Source organism: Carcharhinus amblyrhynchos, chromosome 17 (genome assembly GCF_965287045.1).
Source record: "Carcharhinus amblyrhynchos chromosome 17, sCarAmb.v2.hapA, whole genome shotgun sequence".
In the NCBI taxonomy this organism is placed as follows: domain Eukaryota; kingdom Metazoa; phylum Chordata; class Chondrichthyes; order Carcharhiniformes; family Carcharhinidae; genus Carcharhinus; species Carcharhinus amblyrhynchos.
Genome location: NC_137340.1, coordinates 2,002,802 through 2,023,594, shown reverse-complemented (window position 1 = coordinate 2,023,594; position 20,793 = coordinate 2,002,802). Strand labels below are relative to the sequence as shown.

Sequence of the window (20,793 nt, the reverse complement as noted above, 5' to 3'; positions counted from 1 at the left end):
AAATCAGCTGGGTGCACTATTTTCCGGTCTAAAGGAACAGTTCTCAAATTGAGAACTTTTGATGATTAAGTTTGGGGTTTCACCAGTGTTCTCACCTGAACCTTAGGATGAAAACCATCTAGTGATGAGGATTTGCTGCTATTTAGTGTCACTATTTTCTCTCTCACTCTTGCATGTTAACCTTGTTGAGTCCCTGGTTACTTTCCTTTGGATTTTTATTCCTATATTGTACTTACTGACATTAACTTACGTAAGTAAACATTCAACACAAGTGTTATTTCCTTATCTTTCTGGACAACAACACATCAGATTTCAAGGGGTGCATGTTACTCTTCAGCACCCTAATTTTCTCAATAAATAAAGTTATAACAATATTTTGTGTCTTGTATCCTTTGACATGTTTCTTTTCATATCCATTTTTCCAGCTGTTACCATCTGTTTAGTTCTTTGTATTTTTTCCATTTTCTCAGATTACAATTATTGCATTTTCATGTGCATTTTTGTTTTAGATTTATATTGTCTCTTGCCTTTCTAATAGCCCATAGCGGTTTTATTTTTTAGCAAGTAGAGCTCTTGCCCCTTAGATACAGACCTATTCTGCATCAGGTTTAACTGTTTTTGACCTTGTCCCATTAACAGGTTTCCCCAGTTTAATGTGGATAGTCTGTCTCCTTACATAGTCAATCTAACCTCAGTCTGGAAAGTCACTTTTTCTCCATTGTACTTTTCAAAAGCTATGTTGAGCTGAATCATATTATGATCACTATTAGAGAAAGGTTGCTTGATAATACAGAACTTAAAATTGCTGAAAAGGCAGACATGTTTCTGAAGCTTGTCATTTACATTTGCCAGGACAGTGCAAGAGTGCCACATTTTAAATGATCACAATTTATACTTATATCACGATTGCTTGGCATGTTGACTTTGGCCAGGATTAATTAAATAATGATTCACTTGTGCCGTGTAGATGGGAAAAGACACTGGGGAGTAAAGAACGGAATTATTCCAGATTACCCAGTTTCAGACCTTTCCTTGTAACCAGCTGCCAAGCGCATGTGAATGCTTTCTTATCCCAAACATAGTATGTTTGAAGTTCCATACTATCATACTATTTATAATTTTCTTTTAAAAATTCAAAGTTTTGCTATTACTTAACTAACTGGTCCAGTTTTTGGTCAGTGGTAACCCCTGCAGAATTTTGATAGTGGGGCATTTGACAATGGTAATACCATTGTAATATCAAGGGTAATTGGCTAGAGTCTTTCTTGATGGAGATCTTTCTCCTGACCAAGATTTAATCAATCCGGTTGTAATGTTTGGAATAAGAAAGCATTCACATGTGCTTGGCAGCTGGGAAGCTGCATAGTTGCTGATCAGACTGTGCTCAGTGTATTTCCTTCAGAGTAATATTATGAGTGTGAGGCCAGTTTGTTGTTCTCAGTGTTGGATATGGGAGGTCCTGGAGTCTCCTAGCCTGCCAGGCGTCCATATCTGTGCCGGGTGCGTCAACCTGCAGCTCCTAAGGTACCGCGTCAGGGAACTGGAGCTGCAGCTGGATGCCCTTCATCTGGTCAGGGAGAACGAGGAGGTGATAGAGAGGAGTTACAGGCAGGTGGTCACACCGAGGCCTTGGGAGACAGGCAAGTGGGTCACAGTTAGGAAGGGGAGAGGTCAGGTACTAGAGAGTACCCCAGTGGCTGTGCCCCTTAGCAATAAGTACTCCTGTTTGAGTACTGTTGGGGAGGACAGCCTACCTGGTGGAAGCAACAGTGGCCATGCCTCCGGCGCTGAGTCCGGCCCTGTAGCTCAGAAGGGTAGGGATAGGCGGAGGAAAGCAGTAGTGATAGGGGACTCTACAGTGAGGGGGTCGGACAGATGATTTTGTGGAGGCAGATGAGAAACTTGGATGGTGGTTTGCCTCCCTGGTGCCGGGATCCAGGATGTTTCTGATCGCGTCCAAGATATCCTGAAGTGGGAGGGAGAGGAGCCAGAGGTTGTGGTACATACTGGTACCGCTGACACAGGTAGGAAAAGGGAACAGGTCCTGAAAAGAGAATATAGGGAGTTAGGTAGAGTTAAGAAGGAGACCACAAAGGTAGTAATCTCGGGATTGCTGCCTGTGCCACGCGACAGTGAGAGCAGGAATGGAAAGGGTTGGAGGATAAATACGTGGCTAAGGGATTGGATCAGGGGGCAGGGATTCAGGTTTCTGGATCATTGGGACCTCTTTAGGGGCAGGTGTGACCTGTATGAAAAGGACAGGTTGCACTTGAATCCCAGGGGGACTAATATCCTGGTGGGAAGGTTTGCTAAGGCTACCTGGGAGAGTTTAAACTAGAATGGTTGGGGGGAGGGAATCGAAATGAAGTGACTGGGAGCGAGGAGGATAGCTCACAAATAGAGAGATTGTCGACAGTGTGAGAGGGAGGATAGGCAGGTGATGGAGAAGGGGAGCACTCAGACCGAAGGTTTGAGATGTGTCTGTTTTAATGCAAGAAGTGTTGTGAACAAAGTGGATGAGCTTAGAGCATGGATCACTACTTGGAAATATGATGTTGTGGCCATTACAGAGACTTGGATTACTTGAGGACAGGACTGGATACTTCAAATGCCGGGTTTCAGATGTTCAGAAGGGACGAGGAGGGAGACAAAAGAAGTGGGGAAGTAGCACTGTTGATCAGGGATAGTGTCACGGCTGCTGAAAAGATGGGTTCCGTGGAGGGATTATCTATGGAGTCTGTGTGGGTGGAGGTTTGGAACAGCAAGGGGTCATTAACTTTACTGGGTGTTTTCTGTAGGCTGCCCGATAGTAACAGGGATGTTGAGGAGCAGATAGGGAATCAGATCCTGGAGAGATGTAATAATAAGAGTTGTTGTGATGGGAGACTTTAATTTCCCAAATGTTGGTTGGAATATCCCTAGGGTGAGGGGTTTAGATGGAGAGGAGTTTGTTAGGTGTGTTCAGGAGGGTTTCTTGACACAGTATATGGATAAGCCTACGCGAGGAGAGGCTGTACTCGATCTGGTGTTGGGAAATGAACCTGGACAGGTGTCGGATCTCTCAGTGGGAGAGCATTTTGGGGATAGTGATAATAACTCTATCTCCTTTACATTAGCATTGGAAAGAGATAGGATCAGGCAAGGTAGAAAAGTGTTTATTTGGAGTAAGGGAAATTATGAAGCTGTCAGGCAGGAAATTAGAGGCTTAAATTGGAAAGAGGTTTTTTCAGGGAAACGTACAGAAGAAATGTGGCAAATTTTTGTCTGGAGTTCTGTATAGCAACGTTCCAAAGAGACAGAAGTTATGGTAGGTTACAGGAACCATGGTGCATGAAAGCTGTAGTCAAGAAGAAAAGGTTACAAAAGGATCAGGGTGCTAGGTAATGTTAGAGATCTAAAGAGGCTAGGAGGAAGGATCTTAAGAAGGAAATTAGGAGAGCCAGAAGGGGTCATGAGAAGGCCTTGGCAGGCAAGATTAAGGAAAACCCCAAGGCGTTCTACAAGTATGTGAAGAGCAAGAGGATAAGACCTGAAGGAATAGGACCTATCAGGTGTGACGGTGGGAAAGTTTGTAGAAATAGCAGAGGTACTCAATGAATACTTTACTTCAGTAGTCACTATGGAAAAGGATCTTGTAGTGCAGACTTGTGGCAGACTGAAAAGCTTGAGCATGTAGATATTAAGAAAGAGGATGTGTTGGAGCATTTGAAAAGCATCAAGTTAGATAAGTCGCCAGGACCGGATGGGATGTACCCCAGGTTACTGTGGGAGGCGAGGGAGGAGATTGCTCGTCCTCTGGCAATGATCTTTGCATCATCGATGGAGACAGGAGAGGTCCCAGAGGATTGCGGATGTGGTTCCTTTATTCAAGAAAGGGAGTAGAGATAGCCCAGGAAATTATAGACCAGTGAGTCTAACTTCAGTGGTTGGTAAGTTGATGGAGAAGATCCTGAGAGGCAGGATTTATGAACGTTTGGAGAGGTGTAATATGATTAAGAATAGTCAGCACGGCTTTGTCAAAAGCAGATCATGCCTTACGAGCCTGATTGAATTTTTTGAGGATGTGTTTAAACACGTTGATGAAGGAAGAGCAGTGGATGTAGTTTATATGGACTTCAGCAAGGCATTTGATAAGGTACCCCATGCAAGACTTATTGAGAAAGTGAGGGGGCATGGGATCCAAGGGGACATTGCCTTCTGTGGGCAAGCCAATTCTAAATCCACAAAGCGAAGAATTGTTGTAGATGGGTCTTTTTCTGCTCGGAGGTCGGTCACCAGGGATCTGTTCTGGGACCCTTGCTCTTTGTGATTTTTATAAATGACCTGGATGAGGAAGTGGAGGGATGGGTTGGTAAGTTTGCTGATGACACAAAGGTTGGTGGTGTTGTGGATGGTGTGGAGGGATGCCAGAGGTTCCAGCGAGACATTGATAGGATGCAAGACTGGGCAGAGAAGTGGCAGATGGAGTTCAACCCTGATAAGTGTGTAGTGGTCCATTTTGGCAGGTCAAATAGGATGACAGAATATAATTTAATAGTAGGACTCTTGGCAGTGTGGAAGATCAGAAGGATGTTGGGGCTCAGGTTCATAGGATGCTGAAAGCAGCTTCGCAGGTAGAGGATCTGGTTAAGAAGGCGTATCGTGTACTGGCCTTCATCAATCAAGGAATTGAGTTTAGGAGTCAGGAGATAATGCTGCAGCTTAATAAGACCCTGGTCAGACCCCACTTGGAGTACTGTGCGCAGTTCTGGTCACCTCATTACAGAAAGGATGTGGAAGCCATAGAAAGAGTGCAGAGGACATTACAAGGATGTTGCCTGGATTGGTTGGCATGCCTAATGAGGATAGGTTGAGGGAGCTCGGTCTTTTCTCCCTGGAGAGGTGGAGGATGAGGGGTGACCTGATAGAGGTGTACAAGATGTTGAGAGGTATAGATCGGGTGGATTCTCAGAGGCTATTTCCCGGGGTTGAAATGGTTGCCGCAAGAGGACGCAGGTTTAAGGTGCTGGGGAGTGGGTACAGAGGAGATGTCGGGGGTAAGTTTTTCACTCAGAGGGTGGTGGGTGCATGGAATCTGCTGCCAGCAGTGGTGGAGGAGACGGATTTGATAGGGTCTTTTAAGAGACTTTGGATAAATACACGGAACTTAGTAAGATAGAGAGTTATAGGTAAGCCTAGTAGGTAGGGACATGTTCGGTGCAACTTGTGGGCCGAAGGGTCTCTTTGTGCTGTAGTGTTTCTGTGTTTCTAAGGACAGTGCTAATCTCCAACCAGATTTGTCATTGACACCTTGCTTGGTTTGAAGGTCTGACTCTCATGAATGTTGAAGTTTCTGTCAATGGTGGGTTTGTCAATCTCTGATACCCAAGAGATAGTGACGCCTCGATCTTTATCGCACTGTTGTTGGATTTGGTCTGTGTTTCTCGTGGTTTACAGAAAGTTGCTGCTGATGCTGGGGTGACATTTCCCAGGATTGGTAGTTAGGTGGTCATATAGCTCCAGGAAAGTTCTCAGGTTTCAATGCAAAGCCACCATGGATCTTGCCAATGTCCCTTTTTAAACTGGTCAGAGTGACGGTAACAGGAGATATGCTTGGTGTGAAAAATAATGATGAATGCATCTGTCCCGTGTGAGATAGTTGATGTACGGATGGGTTTTGCTGTGTCACAAACAGTGACGACACTAACATTACACAAGCATGCTACAACCTCCTTAGTTAGGTTTTGATTTACTCCTTGCTCTTTCAGAGAACGGTGGGCAACCAGTGGTTTTGTTTTCCAGGGATGACTGCAGTGATATGTACCTATCCACTTGACATGATTCGAGCTCGTCTAGCTTTCCAGGTGAAGGGTGAGCACAGGTATGCTGGAATCATTGATGCTTTCAGGGTCATCTATACACAGGTGCGTATTGCATCTTTTTGTTACACTTTGAGAACATCTAATATGTTGTAAAGTTTTTCTGTTCTGTATTTGGATGACTAATATATAGATCATGGTTTGAGACTCAGACCTCAATGCCATGAGCTAAAGAGGCAGCCCTTCTTTAGAGTCGCAGCACAGCTATGTCCCCATTACAGCTTCTTGGTGTCCTCTCCCTTCTCCTGCAGCTTCCTCACTCTCTTTATCTATCCTGGACCCTCACTCGTGCTCCTTTTCATTTCTTCATCCTTAGGCATTCTGCCCTTCCAGTTCCATACTGTATTCCATTCAGTAACCATTGCTATCCCAGTCAGACTCCCTGTTAGCCAGTACACTTCACTGTGTACCACTCTGACATCTCCAAAGAGCTCACTGAAACTCTTGGCACTGGCTCCCATGGGTAGAACCCCAAATGCCCAGTCCTGTTCTCTCACCAATCATCCTGCCCTGTTCACCCACTTAGGGGTAATCTTTCCAACCACTTTCCTGTATCGCTCAGCCCTCTGCAACTGAAATGGGGTTTCATCTCCCTGCAGGATATTGAGTCCGTTGTGAACAAGTTCTTGCTGTGCTAGTTCCTTGTAGATGATTTGCACCAGTATCATTTCCATGGCAGAAGTTAGGCTGAGTGAGGACAGTTTCTTCCTAAACTAATTCTGATAACTTCCATTGCTTGTCCCATCCAAACATTCACACTGATGGTGTGATTCTTATCAGCAATCACAATTTTATCTATTTGCCTTTTCTTCTGGCACTTTCTCCCTTTGAGCAATTCACCTTGTTTTGCCCCCGTCTCAACTCATTTAAAATCCTATACTGCCCACTCAAATAGCATGCCAAGTCTCTCAACCAGCTACCTTTACAGCTTCAACAATAAAAACAGAAAGACTGGTAAATTTTTCACTCAGAGGGTGGTGAGTGAATGGAATTGGCTGCCGTCAGTGGTGGTGGAGGCGAACTCGCTGGGGTCTTTTAAAAGACTTCTGGATGAGTATATGGGATTTAATGAGATTGAGGGTTATAGATAGGTCTGTAGGTTGGTAGGTGATGATGTGATCGGCGCAACTTGTGGGCCGAAGGGCCTGTTTGTGCTGTAGTGTTCTATGTTCTATGTCTATGTTCTAATCTCAGCAGGTCTGACAGCGTCTGTGGAGAGAGAGAGAGAGAATAGAGTCAATTCAAGTGTGGATGACCCTTTGTTATTTTACTGCTTTCCTCCTTCAGTTCCTGCACCTCATCTTTCTCAAGCTCCATCTCAACTCATCATACTCTCTCCTCTTAGGCCACTCTCTTTCATCTCAACTTCCAACCCACTCTCATGGCCATTCTCTAAACTGCACCATCTCACTTGCTTCTTCCTTCTTTGTATTGCTGTCCACCCACATTCCCCTCTAAATCCTCCTCTCTTCATTGTTCACCTCTAGTAAAAACTCTTGTGTCTGCCCTTTAACTCTCCATTCCCCATGATACTTGTGCAGCTGCCTCAGCCACACATTCCACTCTAATGCCTCCCTCTCCAGTAAAAACATTACCCTCACCTGTTTGTTCCTGCAGCTTCCATGCTGATAAGTCCAAGTGATGCAGGTTTAACTGGACAGGCAGGCAACCATTTTAGCCACTTGCCACAGATCAGAACCATTATCGGGTCCTGTTCCCATCTGTCAAAATTCTTCTTTGTTCCGAGATCATCCCAAAATGACCTGTCTTCTATTCGAGGGAAATGTTATCTCCTGTGTCTGCTTCACCCTCGCCAAGTGCCTGAACCCCTCTGTCACTAAGATTGAGAATGTTCAGTTGCCTTGTCTCAGCTCACTGGCCAAACATTCATTAAAGATAGAAAATGCTGAAAAATCTCAGCAGGTCTGACAGCATCTGTGAGGAGAGAGTAGAGCCAGTGTTTCGAATCTGGGTAACCCTTTGTCAGAGCTGCCAGTCAGTAAAGGCTGCAATCTACACTACCGTGCTGGATTATTAACCTCCTGCTCTTTACACTCTATAACCATCAGACTGCTCAGCACTCAGATCCCTTTCCCTGACCACCACCTTAGCTGTTATAGTGAAATGGTTTCTTTGCCCAGGTGCTGCCTCCCCCCCCCCCCCCCCCCCCCCCCCTCCCTATCCCATCTCCCACCCTCAGAAAATCACTTTTGTCTCTCTGCCCTTGCAAACTATTTTGCCTCATTTTCAAAGTCCTTGAATGTGTTGTCACCTCCAAAATTGGGTCAGTGGGCCGCAGCTCCATGTTCTAATCAATCCTACTGAGTTTCTCCCTCTGCTACAGTACTGAAACCTCCCCTTATCACATTCACAAATGGCATGTTCTGTGACTGTGACCATTGCAAATCATTTCTCCTTCATTGCTTATTTGGGTAGGATTGACCCTGACTGATCGCTTTCTTATCTGTTCCATTGTAGCCAAAGAATCACTTGTAACAGCTTCTCTGCCCGGTACCACATCATTACTCTGGCATTCCTCATGCTTCAACTTCATCCAAAATCACACTATCCACAACACCCTGCTCTAGCTCACTACCAGCTTTCTGGATTCTTCCACTCTTTGTGACATCTAGTACTGGATGAGCAGAAGTTTTTGCTAATTAAATACTGGGATAAGCAAAGCTATGGTTTCTGGTCCCCATCACAAACCGCTTTTTTTAAAAATTCATTCTTGGGACATGGGTGTCACTGGCTGGCCAGCATTTATTACCCATCCCTAGTTGCCCCTTGAGAAGGTGCTGGTGAGCTGCCTTCTTGAATCACTGCAGTCCATGTTCTGTGGGTTGACCCACAATGCTGTTAGGGAGGAAATTCCTGGATTTTGACCCAGCGATGCGATGGAACAACAATATATTTCCAAGTCAGGATGGGAAGTGTGGATTGGCACAGGCTGTTCTCTGGTAAGGATGGACAGAGAACAAAACCAGCCCGGGAAACAGGCCCTTCGGCCCAACGAGCCCGCGCCGCCATCTCAACACCACCAGTCCCCCCCCTCCACCCACGACCCTTATCTAATGTTTTATGGCCATCCAGATTGAGGGAAACTGATTTAGGGACAATTTACTCCTGCCAGTCAGCCTAACAGCACATCTTTGGGGTGTGGGAGGAAACCAGAGCACCCGGAGAAAACCCACGCAAGCACGGGGAGAATGCGCAAACTCCCACAGACACCGGCCCAAATTCATGTGTCTGCACAGCAAACAGCGATAGTCACTGAGCTGTCGTCTTGCCCAGTATCTTGTCCAGTTTAGGCACACACTAACGACATGAAGCACTAGGCCAATCTCGAACAACCAAGAGCAGCCCCAGTACGACCCATCGCCTGTATGCGCCTCGTTGGACACGAGGTGGACTGACTTAAAACCTGTGAATGAAAAGAGATAAAACCATATCCATTTACATTACCAGGGATGCCCCAATGCTAATAACCCTTATTTAAAACAATCTCCTATATCCACCCATCTCCAACCCAGTCATGTGCCTGTCTAAGTTACTCTTAAATGACTCTAGTGTGTTTGCCTCCACCACCTTACTTGGCAGAGCATTCCATACCCCCACTACCCTCTGTGTGAAAAACCTCCCTCTAATATCTGTGTTGTACCTCTCCCCCCTCACCTTAAGTCCATGACCCCTTGTCCTACGTGTCTCTATCATAGGAAATAGCTTACCCCTGTTTACTCTATCTATACCCTTCATAATCTTATATACCTCTTTTAGATCCCCCCTCAGTTGGCGTCTTTCAAGGGAAAAGAGCCCCAATTTCTTCAATCTTTCCTCATACCCCAGTCCTTCCACACCAGGCAACATCCTGGTAAACCTCCTCTGTCCAGAGTCTCCACGTCCTTCCGGTAGTAAGGCGACCAGAACTGGACGCAGTACTCTAAATGCGGCCTAACCAACGTTCTGTACAACTGCAACATTAGACTCCAGCTCTTATATTCTATACCCCTTCCTATAAAGGCTAACATACCATAGGCTTTCTTCACCACACTCTCCACTTGCACTGCCACCTTCAAAGACTTGTGCACTTGCACCCCCAGGTCTCGCTGCAATTCTATACTCCTTACGGGCTTACCCTTTACCATATGACTCCCCCCCCTACGTTATTCCGGCCAAAACGCATCACCTCACATTTATCCGGATTAAACTCCATTTGCCATGTATCTGCCCAATCAACCAGCCTGTCAATATCCCGCTGTATTGCCAGACACTGCTCCTCACTGCCTGCCAATCCAGCCATCTTGGTGTCATCAGCAAATTTTCAAAAATTTTCCAAATCATTTATATACACTACAAAGAAAAGAGGTCCCAGTACTGAGCCCTGCAGCACACCACTAGTGACAGACCTCCAGCTAGAAAAAGACCCCCTCCACTACTACTCTCTGACTCCTCTTTGCAAGCCAGTTCTCTACCCATCTAGATACCTGACCACATATCCCATGAGCTTTAATCTTCTCTACCAACCTACCATGAGGGACTTTGTCAAATGCCTTACTGAAATCCATATAGACAACATCAATGGCTCGTCCTTTGTCGACTGTTTTTGTCACCTCCTCAAAGAATTCTACCAGATTCGTAAGGCAAGACTTCCCCTTTACAAAGCCATGCTGCGTATCCTTAATCAGATCACAACGCTCTAAGTGCGCATACGTCCTAACCCTAAGGATGTAAATGGGAAGTGGGAGGCCTTCAAAAGAGAAATTCTGAGAGTGCAGAGTTTGTATGTTCCTGTCAGGATTAAAGGCAAAGTAAATAGGAATAAGGAATCTTGGTTCTTGAGGGAGATTGTAACACTGATTAAGAGGGAAAGTGAGTTGTATGAAATGTACAGGCAGCAAGGAACAGATCAGATGCTCGATGAGTATAAAAAATGCAAGAAGCTACTTAAGAGGGAAGTCAGCAGGGCTAAAAGAAGACATGAGGTTGCTTTGGCAGACAGAGTGAAGGAGAATCCAAAGAGCTTCTATATGTATGTAAGGAGCAAAAGGATAGTGAGGGATAAAATTGGTCCTCTTGAAGACCAGAGTGGTAGACTGTGTATGGAACCAAAAGAGATGGGGGAGATACTAAATGGGTTTTTTGCATCTGTATTTACTGAGGAAATGGGCATGGAGTCTATGAAAATAGGGCGAACAGGTAGGGAGGTCATGGAACCTTTACAGATTAAAGGGGAGGGATTCTGACTGTCTTGAGGCAAATCAGAGTGGATAAATCCCCAGAGCCAGACAGGGTATTCCCGTGGACCTTGAGGGAGGCTAGTAGTGAACTTGCAGGGGCCCTGGCAGACATATTTAAAATGTCAGTATTCACGGGGGAGGTGCTGGATGATTGGAGGGTGGCTTATGTTGTTCCGTTGTTTAAAAAAGGTTCCAAAAGAAATCCGGGAAATTATAGGCCAGTAAGTTTGACATCGGTGGTGGGCAAGTTATTGGAAGGTGTGTTAAGGGATAGGATCTACAAATACTCGGATAGACAGGGACTTATTAGGGCGAGTCAACATGGCTTTGTGTGTGGTAGGTCATGTTTGACCAATCTATTAGAGTTTTTTGAGGAGGTCACCAGGAAAGCGGATGAAGGGAAGGCGGTGGATGTTGTCTACCTGGATTTCAGCAAGGCCTTTGACAAGATCCCCCATGGGAGGTTAGTTAGGAAGGTTCAGTCACTAAATATACATGGGGAGGTTGTAAATTGGATTAGACAGTGGCTCAATGGAAGAAGCCAGAGTGTGGTTGTGGAGGACTGTGACTAGTGGTGTGCCGCAGGGATCAGTGTTGGGTCCGTTGTTGTTTGTCATCTATATCAATGATCTGGATGATAATGTGGTAAATTGGATCAGCAAATTTGCTGATGATACAAAGATTGGAGGTGTAGTGGACAGTGAGGAAGGTTTTCAAAGCTTGCAGAGGGATTTGGACCAACTAGAAGAATGGGCTGAAAAATGGCAAATGGAATTTAACGCAGACAAGTGTGAGGTATTGCAGTTTGGAAGGACAAACCAAAGTAGAACGTACAGGGTAAATGGTAGGACTCTGAAGAGTGCAGTTGAACAGAGGGATCTGGGAATACAGGTACAGAATTCCCTAGAAGTGGCGTCACAGTTGGATAGGGTCGTAAAGAGTGCTTTTGGTACATTGGCCTTTATAAATCGGAGTATCGAGTATAAAAGTTGGAGTGTTATGGTAAGGTTGTATAAGGCATTGGTGAGGCCAAATTTAGAGTATTGTGTACAGTTTTGGTCACCTAGTTACAGGAAGGATGTAAATAAGATTGAAAGAGTGCAGAGAAGGTTCACAAGGATGTTGCCGGGACTTGAGAAGCTGAGTTAGAGAGAGAGAGATTGAATAGGTTAGGACTTTATTCCCTGGAGCGTAGAAGAATGAGGGGAGATTTGATAAAGGTGTATAAGATTTTGATGGGTATAGATAGAGTGAATGCAAGCAGGCTTTTTCCACTGAGGCTAGGGGAGAAAAAAACCAGAGGACATGGGTTAAGGATGAAAGGAGAAAAGTTGAAAGGGAATATTAGGGGGGCTTCTTCACGCAGAGAGTGGTGGGAGTGTGGAATGAGCTGCCGGATAAAGTGGTAAATGTGGGGTCACTTTTAAAAACTTGGACGGGTTCATAGATGAAAGCGGTGTGGAGGGATATGGTCCAAGTGCAGGTCAGTGGGACGAGGCAAAAAATGGTTTGGCACAGACAAGAAGGGCCAAAAGGCCTGTTTCTGAGCTGTAATTTTCTATGGTTCTATGGAGAGTGGCTTGGAGCAGAACTTGTAGGTGTTGGTGTCCCCATGTATCTGCTGTCCTTGCCCTTTGAGATGGAAGTGTTTGTGGGTTTGGGAGATGCTGTCTAAGGATCTTCAGTGAATTGCTACAATGCAACTTGTAGATGGCACACTGAGAGTTGTTGGTGGAGGGAGTGGGTGTGGTGCCAATCAAGCCGGCTGTTCTGTCCTGGATGGTGTCAAGCTTCTTGCGTTGCTGGGGCTTTACTCATCCAGGCAAATGGGGAGTGTTCAATCACACTCGGCTAGTGTCTTTCCCTCATCTGTGATCCTAATCCTCTCCCTGCTGAGGATGAACCAGATCATAATCTTGGTCTTGTATTTGACTCCAGCACAGGCCAATTGACCACATATCCATCCATCATTAACACAGTCACCTACTTCATTGCTAACACTGCCTTGACTCATCTGTTGCGTCAGCGTTTGTTACCATCACATTTGTCTATTTCCATGTGGTCACTGCCCATATCCTCAGCCCACAGTCGTTTCTGCCCCCCCCTCCCCCCCACCAAAATCCCGGGGCCACTTTGCAGTAATATCTGATGCTGCCTCCCTGTAACAGGTTGTGAAATGCTGAACTGTCCCAAGGCTCAAACCCATTATGTGGATATGCCGGCGTTGGACTGAGGTAAACACAGTAAGAAGTCTGACAACACCAGGTTTAAGTCCAACTGATTTATTTGATAGTAAACTCAAATAACTATCACATAAATCGGTTGGACTTAAACTTGGTGTTGTCAGACTTCTTACTGTGTCAAACCCATTAGTCAGAGAGTTGCTGTTGCTGGGTTAATGAAGTCGGTTTGACTGTTTTTGAATAATATTGATTGAATGAGGAAGTTTATTCATGTTCCAAATGTTGTTTTTCTGTTGCTAAGGAAGGAGGATTTCGAGGGTTTTACAGAGGTCTGACCCCGACTATCATTGGAATGGCTCCATATGCAGGTATTCCAAGGGCTGAAAGAACACCTACCGTTCTTCATCAATGCTTTTAATAAACATTTCTGTAAGGACTGGGGGGGGGGGGCCATAGTGCATTTAAAAACTGCTCCACTTTCACTTTGAATATAAAATGTGAAGATGATCAACTGCGTCGTCTCAAAAAGATTCTTTTTATTCCTTCACTTATTATCCATCCTAACTGCCCAAATCAACAAGGTAGGGAGACAACTAAGAGATTTGTTTGGCCATTTTGGAGGGCACGTATAGAATCAGCCACATTGCTGTGGATTGAGAGTCACATGCTCCCCAGACAGGTAAGAACAGCAGATTCCACCCCCCCACCCAAAATAACAATCCAGTCACCTTTACTGTTACTAGCTTCTTATTCCAGATTTAATGAAATCTGAATTCCTGGTTGATGTGGTAGGCTTTGAACTCTGATTTCTGGATAATTGCCCCTGGATTCCTAGTCTAGGAACATAACCAGTATGCTACTGCTCCCCTGTACAGAACCTATGAGCAAATATACATATTGAACCCAGGTTCTTTACTCCTGCTTCCTCCTGTACACTCCATGCTCACCTGGTTTATGACACTCATCTTGTCCCCTCTGTGCCTATCTTGCTTTAATCAACAGTTGGTCATTTTTTAGTTTTGGATATTTACAGGTTTGTTATTCCAGATGTTTACTTTGTTTTAAATATTAATTTCAGGAATTTCGTTCTTCACATTTGGAACATTGAAGAGTATTGGGCTCAGTCAGGCTCCTGGTATCCTGGGAAGACCTTCTTCTGATAATCCAAATGTTTTGGTTTTAAAAACCCATGTGAACTTGCTGTGTGGTGGAATAGCAGGAGCGTTTGCTCAAACAGTATCGTAAGTGTCCATCTGGGTAACAGGGAAGAGAGGAAGAGGGACGTGGGCCACTGTGCTCCAAAATGTGTTTAGTAGATAATTGGTAAAAGAAAATCAGCTGTATTTAAGATTTTACCAGCGATACTACCATCTAACCATCCAAATTTCAAATAGTTGCTAGTCCTTCAATTCCACTGGGTCCCCCCACTCCGGGGTTGGACGGGGTGCACCCCCAAATATGTCCCACACTGAATTTGATCATGGCTGATCTGTATCTTCACACCATCTACCCTTGTGTCCATATCCAAATATATTACCCAAGAAGTCCCTCAAATCAGTTTTAAAGTTTTCAAATGTGTTTGGGGGTGGGCGGGGGAGTTCCAGATTCCCACTTTGCTTCCTGATATCATGGCTGCATGTCCTGACACGAACATTAACATTCAAATAGCTTCTTCAGGGGTCTTTAAAAATCTACTGAAATGTTTGAACTATTTCTAATTTAGACCAACCCTTAATCTCCTATATTCAGTGGAATATAAAATAGTCTATACAATTTAATCAAAATGCTATGTAGCTGTGACCTAACTTCTACCCCTTTCAGATCAGTTCATTATTGTTCAGGTTGCAGTCACTGTGATTCTAACTTTCCCACATTGATTTCATCAGCCTATCATTTCTGAATTGATCTCTCACTTTTCTTCTTTATGGAGTGTCATTGGCAATTTTCCATTTAGAGAGAATGCTGGGTAGAGCCTTGAAGCAGCAGGCGGAAAATGCTAGTGTACGAATCATAGAACCCGACAGTGCAGAAAGAGGCCCTTCGGCCCATCGAGTCTGCACCGAACACAATCCCAAACCAGGCCCTATCCCCATATCCCTACATATTATACCCACTAATCCCTCTAACCTACACATCCCTGGACACTAAGGGGCAATTTCTTAGCATGGCCAATCAACCTAACCCGCACATCTTTGGACTGTGGGAGGAAACCGGAGCACCCGGAGGAAATCCTATCATTGGGCTTGTTTTCATTATCAGTAGAAATATTTCTAGCGTATTTTCAGGGATTGTGTTGAATTTTTCTGTTGTAGATACCCTTTAGATGTGGCTCGAAGACGAATGCAGTTAGGTTCCATTCTGACTGAAGCTGATAAATATGTGTAAGTACAATCTTTCTACACACAAAGTCACTTCTGGTAGCGACAGGAGAATGTGAAATGACAACAGACTCTGTCTCCTCTTTGCCACATAATAAATCAATCTTCAATGGCATTACTATCACTAGTGACATAGGACACTGTGACATAGATAGGATGTAAGACTGGGCGGAGAAGTGGCAGGTGGACTTCAACGCGGATAAATGTGTACTGGTCTGTTTTGGCAGGACCAACAGGATGAAGGAGTACACTATCAAGGGTAGGAGTCTTAGCTGTGTTGAAGAGCAGAAGGATCTTGGGATTCGGGTCCATAGGACTCTTAAATCGGCCTCGCAGGTGGAAGATGAAACATATAAGATGATTAGAGGTTTAGACAGGGTGGATAGTGATAGCCTTTTTCCTAGGATGGAGAAAGCTAGCACGAGGGGGCACGGCTTTAAATTAAGGGGGGGTAGTTATAGGACTGATGTCAGGGGTAGGTTCTTTACCCAGAGGGTGGTGAGGGACTGGAATGCCCTGCCAGCTGCAGTTGTAAATGCGCCTAGTTTGGGGGCGTTTAAGAGATCTGTGGATAGGTTTATGGACGAAATGGGATTGGTTTAGATTAGTGGGTTAGTGTTGTTTTTTTTTTAAAAGCTGGTCGGCGCAACATCGTGGGCCGAAGGGCCTGTTCTGCGCTGTAATGTTCTATGTTCTATGTTCTAAGATGTGGTCAAGAAGGCGAATGGTGTGCTGGCCTTCATTAATTGAGGGATTGAGTTTAGGAGTTGGGAGGTAATGCTGCAACTTTATAAGACCCTTGTCAGACCTTGGAGTACTGTGCGCAGTTCTGGTCACCTCACTACAGGAAGGATGTGGAAGCTATTGAGAGGGTGCAGAGGAGATTTACAAGGATGTTGCCTGGATTGGGAGGCATGCCTTATGAAGATAGGTTGAGGGAGCTCGGTCTCTTCTCCCTGGAGAGACGAAGGTTGAGAGGCGACCTGATAGAGGTTTATAAAATGTTGAGAGGAATAGATAGGGTGGATTCTCGGAAGCTATTTCCCAGGGCTGAAATGGTCGCTACGAGAGGACACAGGTTTAAGGTGCAGGGAAGCAAATACAGAGGAGATGTCAGGGGTAAGTTTTTCACTCAGAGGGTGGTGAGTGGAATTGGCTGCCGTCAGTGGTGGTAGAGGCGAACTCACTGGGGTCTTTTAAAAGACTTCTGGATGAGTATATGGGATTTAGTGGGACTGGGAGTTACAGATAGTTCTATGGCCTGGTAGGTATGGATATGATCGGCACAACTTGTGGGCCAGAGGGCCTGTTTGTGCTGTAGTGTTCTATGTACTTTCACTGCTGAACCGAACTCTCAATATCCTGGACTTAACATTGACAAGAAATTGAACTGGACTAGCCATATAGATTACTGTGGCTACAGGAGCAGGTCAGAGATTGGGAATCCTGACTCCCCAAAGCCTGTCCACCATCTACAAGGCACAAGTCAGGAGTGTGATGGAATACTCCCCACTTGTCTGGATGGGTGCAGCTCCAAAGCTTGACACTATCCGGGCCAAAGCAGCCCACTTGATTGGCACCCCATCGACTACCTTCAACACTCAATCCCTCCACCACTGATTCACAGTGTGTACTGCAGCAAGGCTTCTTAGACAGCTCCTTCTAAACTTGTGAGCACTTCCATCTAGAAGGACAAGGGCAGCAGACACATGGGAACACTGCCACCTGGAAGCTCCAGTCCAAGTCACCCATTGTCCTGACTTGGAAATATACCACAGTTCCTTCACTGTCACTGGGTCAAAATCCTGGAACTTCCTCCCTGACAGCTCTGTGGGTGTATCTAGAGCACAGGGACTGCAGTGATTCAGGAAAGCAGATCATTGCCACCTTCTCAAGGGCAGCTATGGAGGAACAATAAAAATGGTGGTCTAGCCAGTGACACCCTCACCTTGTAAAAGAATATTTTCAAAATCTTTGTACACTGAGGTAATACTCATGTGACTGCAATACTTTCTAACAGGGAGCTAACAGTGGGTACTGCACTCTACTGGCCAAGTACTGCAAAATGAGTGTGCAGTTTTAATGATAAGAGTAGAAAATGCTGAAAAAACTCAGCAAGTCTGGCAGAGAGAGAACAGTTAAAACTTTAAGCCCAGTATAACACTTTGGAAAATCAAGCCATGTTGGACACACTGTTTCTCTCTCCATGGATGTTATCAGACTGTTGAGTATTTCCAGCATTTTCTGTTTATATTTCAGATTTGCAGTATTTAGCTTTTATTTTAGTGCAGTTTTAATGTTTGAATGTAAGAGAAGAGACTGGTACCAAAAATGTACAAGAAACTAGCATTTTTTTTTAACTGGTCGGCGCAACATCATGGGCTGAAGGGCCTGTTCTGCGCTGTAATGTTCTATGTTCTATATATAAAAGCAAAAGAGAAACTTCAGAATAAATCTGAGAACAGAGCCTCTCAGGCTAGGCCAGCTTTCATATATTCTCTGATTTAATTGTGTCAGTAAATCTATAGAGGCTAGCACAGGAATCTGGGAGTGAGAGCTGGTTAAATATTCAGACACCACCTGGAGGTTTTATCTCCCACCCTGTATTCCATAAACTGAGATGATCAAATTTGGGTGAAATTCAGGCCTAGAACATGTGACCCAAATGTCACCAGTCATTGACAACTGCCTCCCCCTCTCCCACCAATGGGGAAAGGATGTTTAATTAACAAAATTTTCTTAGCCAATATCAATACTAATTATTACAAACGTTCCTTCATAGTCATAATCAGCTGGTTAATTCAGCAAGGAAACTTAAATTGCTTGTAATGGGTGTGTTTACACGGGGAATAATGTCCAATTTAACCTTTCTCCTTTAGTTCAATGAGTAAAACGTTGAAGCATGTCTACAAGATGCATGGGATACAGAAAGGCCTGTACCGGGGACTCACTCTCAACTACATCCGCTGTATCCCATCTCAGGCTGTGGCATTCACCACGTATGAGCTCATGAGACAAGTTCTTCATCTGAACTGAAGACATCCGGACTTTTCAATTCATCGTCACATTCTGGGACCCTTGATCATAAGAATATTTCCACAGTGGGCACAGCTCTGGTCAGATGTGTACACTAAACCATTATTTATTTAATTCAGTCATTGTGATGAACACTGAAAGTCAACACCAGTTTTGCTTTGCATTTTTAGATATGTGCTGTTTGCTGCCACACCTTGTTTCAGTAAATGGCTTCAGTTCCTGCACACCAGCTCTTGGGACAGGGGCTGAGTTTGCAGCAGAAATATTGGACCTATTATATCCAGCAACAGTTTTCTGTTAATGCTTTACATATCAACATTTTATCAATCTGTTCATCATGTATAGAAATATAAATGTTTGATGAGGTTTCTTTTGCAGCCTTGGTCAAATATCTGGTGTATTTTTAAATACTGTAATAATTGTAATTTCTGGCAATTGATACTGCAGTAAACCGTTGTGAATATTTGTAGATATGTCCTCGAGATTGTTTCAGTTCTGGGAATAATTGTTCTGACCAATTCCTATCTCTGGCTGATAGCAGTAAACTTCCAGGGATTTAGATTTTGATGCACATTTATTCGGAGTGTAATTTCAAATGGAAACCATTGCATTTTATAATTCTGTCCTGTTGGTACCAAATATTGTGTGTTGAGCTCCAGTGGCTTCTGTTCCTCTACCCCAAGAGTTCTGCCCTTAAATGAAGGGCCACAGATTTGTCCAGTCTTCATTTTGTTGTCTGTTTGTGTGGAGGGTTCATATCGACAGGATCTGGTGATATGGAATTGGAAAACCTGGAAATTGACCATCCAGTGAACTGGTCAATGCCAGTGTTTAGATTCCACACAATCCTCCCTCCACCCCTCTTCATCTAACCCAGTTAGCATATCCTTCTATTCCTTTGTCCTTCCTGTTTATCTAGCTTTAATCCGTCTATTTTATGTGCCTCAGTCCAGGCAAACTGGAGTCTCCAGGAAAATAAAAGTGAAGGATACTGCAGACCTGGGAGAAAAACAATGGGTCATTAAAGAAATTGTTCTACTTTCATTTTCTCGTGAATACTTATGTTTATTGTTTAATGTTGAAGCTGTGAGAAGATGTGAAGAATCTTTGATTTGATTTATTATTGTCACATGTATTAGTATACAGTGAAAAGTATTTCTTGTATGTTATACAGACAAAGCATACCGTTCATAGAGAAGGAAATGAGAAGGTGCAGAATGTAGTGTTACAGTTATAGCTAGAATCAGCTAGTTTGAATATAAAGATTCTTACTTTCCAAGTGGTATTGGGAAGGCAAGGTACTAGGAGAGGTCATGTCACGTAACCAATAGTGGGCGTGGAACCATTGGCCAGAGGACCACCTCATTCACTGGGGGAGGAGTTATTGTCCCAGGTGGCTGTAACATCAACCTTCTGAGAGAGCTCAAATCCTTCAGACACTTCCTGCAGCATGTTGAGGAAGCCCATTTGCTCTCCATATTGGAACCATGTTCATCCTGCTGGCTGGTGGAGCAGCATGTGGCTGGGAGTGGTGGGGGACAGGAAGAAACACGTGGGCAGGGGTGGAGGGGGGGAGATGAGTGCAGGGGGTAGCTGCTGCTATTGGTGTTCCTGCTCTTATTTCAGCAGGGATTCACGGTAGAACCTGAAAGCCAGGCTGCACTGAAGGCTGACAGCAGGAACATAGATCAATGTGAGTAAAGTTCAAGGTAGGTGAAAGTTGGACTGTCCCTGTTAAGCAGTGGAAGAACACAATCTGTGCCGTAAACACTTTTTTCATTTGGGTGAAAAGCAGCCTGTAGTGTTATTGATCCCTTCATGTTGACCCTGCAAACCCATGCACTGGCTGTGAAAGGTTCTGAGAGACCTCCCGGGCATTCTGTACAGATCTGCCTTGCCTTCAGCAATCAGTTTTGCACTGACTCCAACTCATTCAATCAGAAACCAAAAGAGACAATGCTGGAAACTCTCAGATCTGTAAGGAGAGAGAAGAGCTGACATTTCTTTTTGTCAAAGCTTTGAAGAGTCTTGCTTTCAAAGCAGAATTGGCAAGGCACTGGGAGACATCATGTCACGTAACAAATGGTTGGATTGGAACCAT

The 20,793-nt window shown here is 44.5% G+C and overlaps 1 protein-coding gene across 3 annotated transcripts in view; it reads left to right on the top strand.

The window, feature by feature from the left end:
• slc25a16 (solute carrier family 25 member 16) overlaps positions 1-19,736 on the top strand; it is a 48,365-nt gene extending 28,629 nt beyond the window's left edge. For all 3 annotated transcript variants that reach the window (XM_080205382.1, XM_080205383.1, XM_080205384.1), the window contains 5 exons: positions 5,782-5,903; positions 13,580-13,646; positions 14,357-14,519; positions 15,591-15,659; positions 18,536-19,736. In XM_080205382.1, the coding sequence (XP_080061508.1) occupies positions 5,782-5,903; positions 13,580-13,646; positions 14,357-14,519; positions 15,591-15,659; positions 18,536-18,692 (578 nt within the window). In that variant the 3' untranslated portion in view covers positions 18,693-19,736. The remainder of the gene's footprint in view (positions 1-5,781; positions 5,904-13,579; positions 13,647-14,356; positions 14,520-15,590; positions 15,660-18,535) is intronic.
• Positions 19,737-20,793: the final 1,057 nt, after the last annotated feature.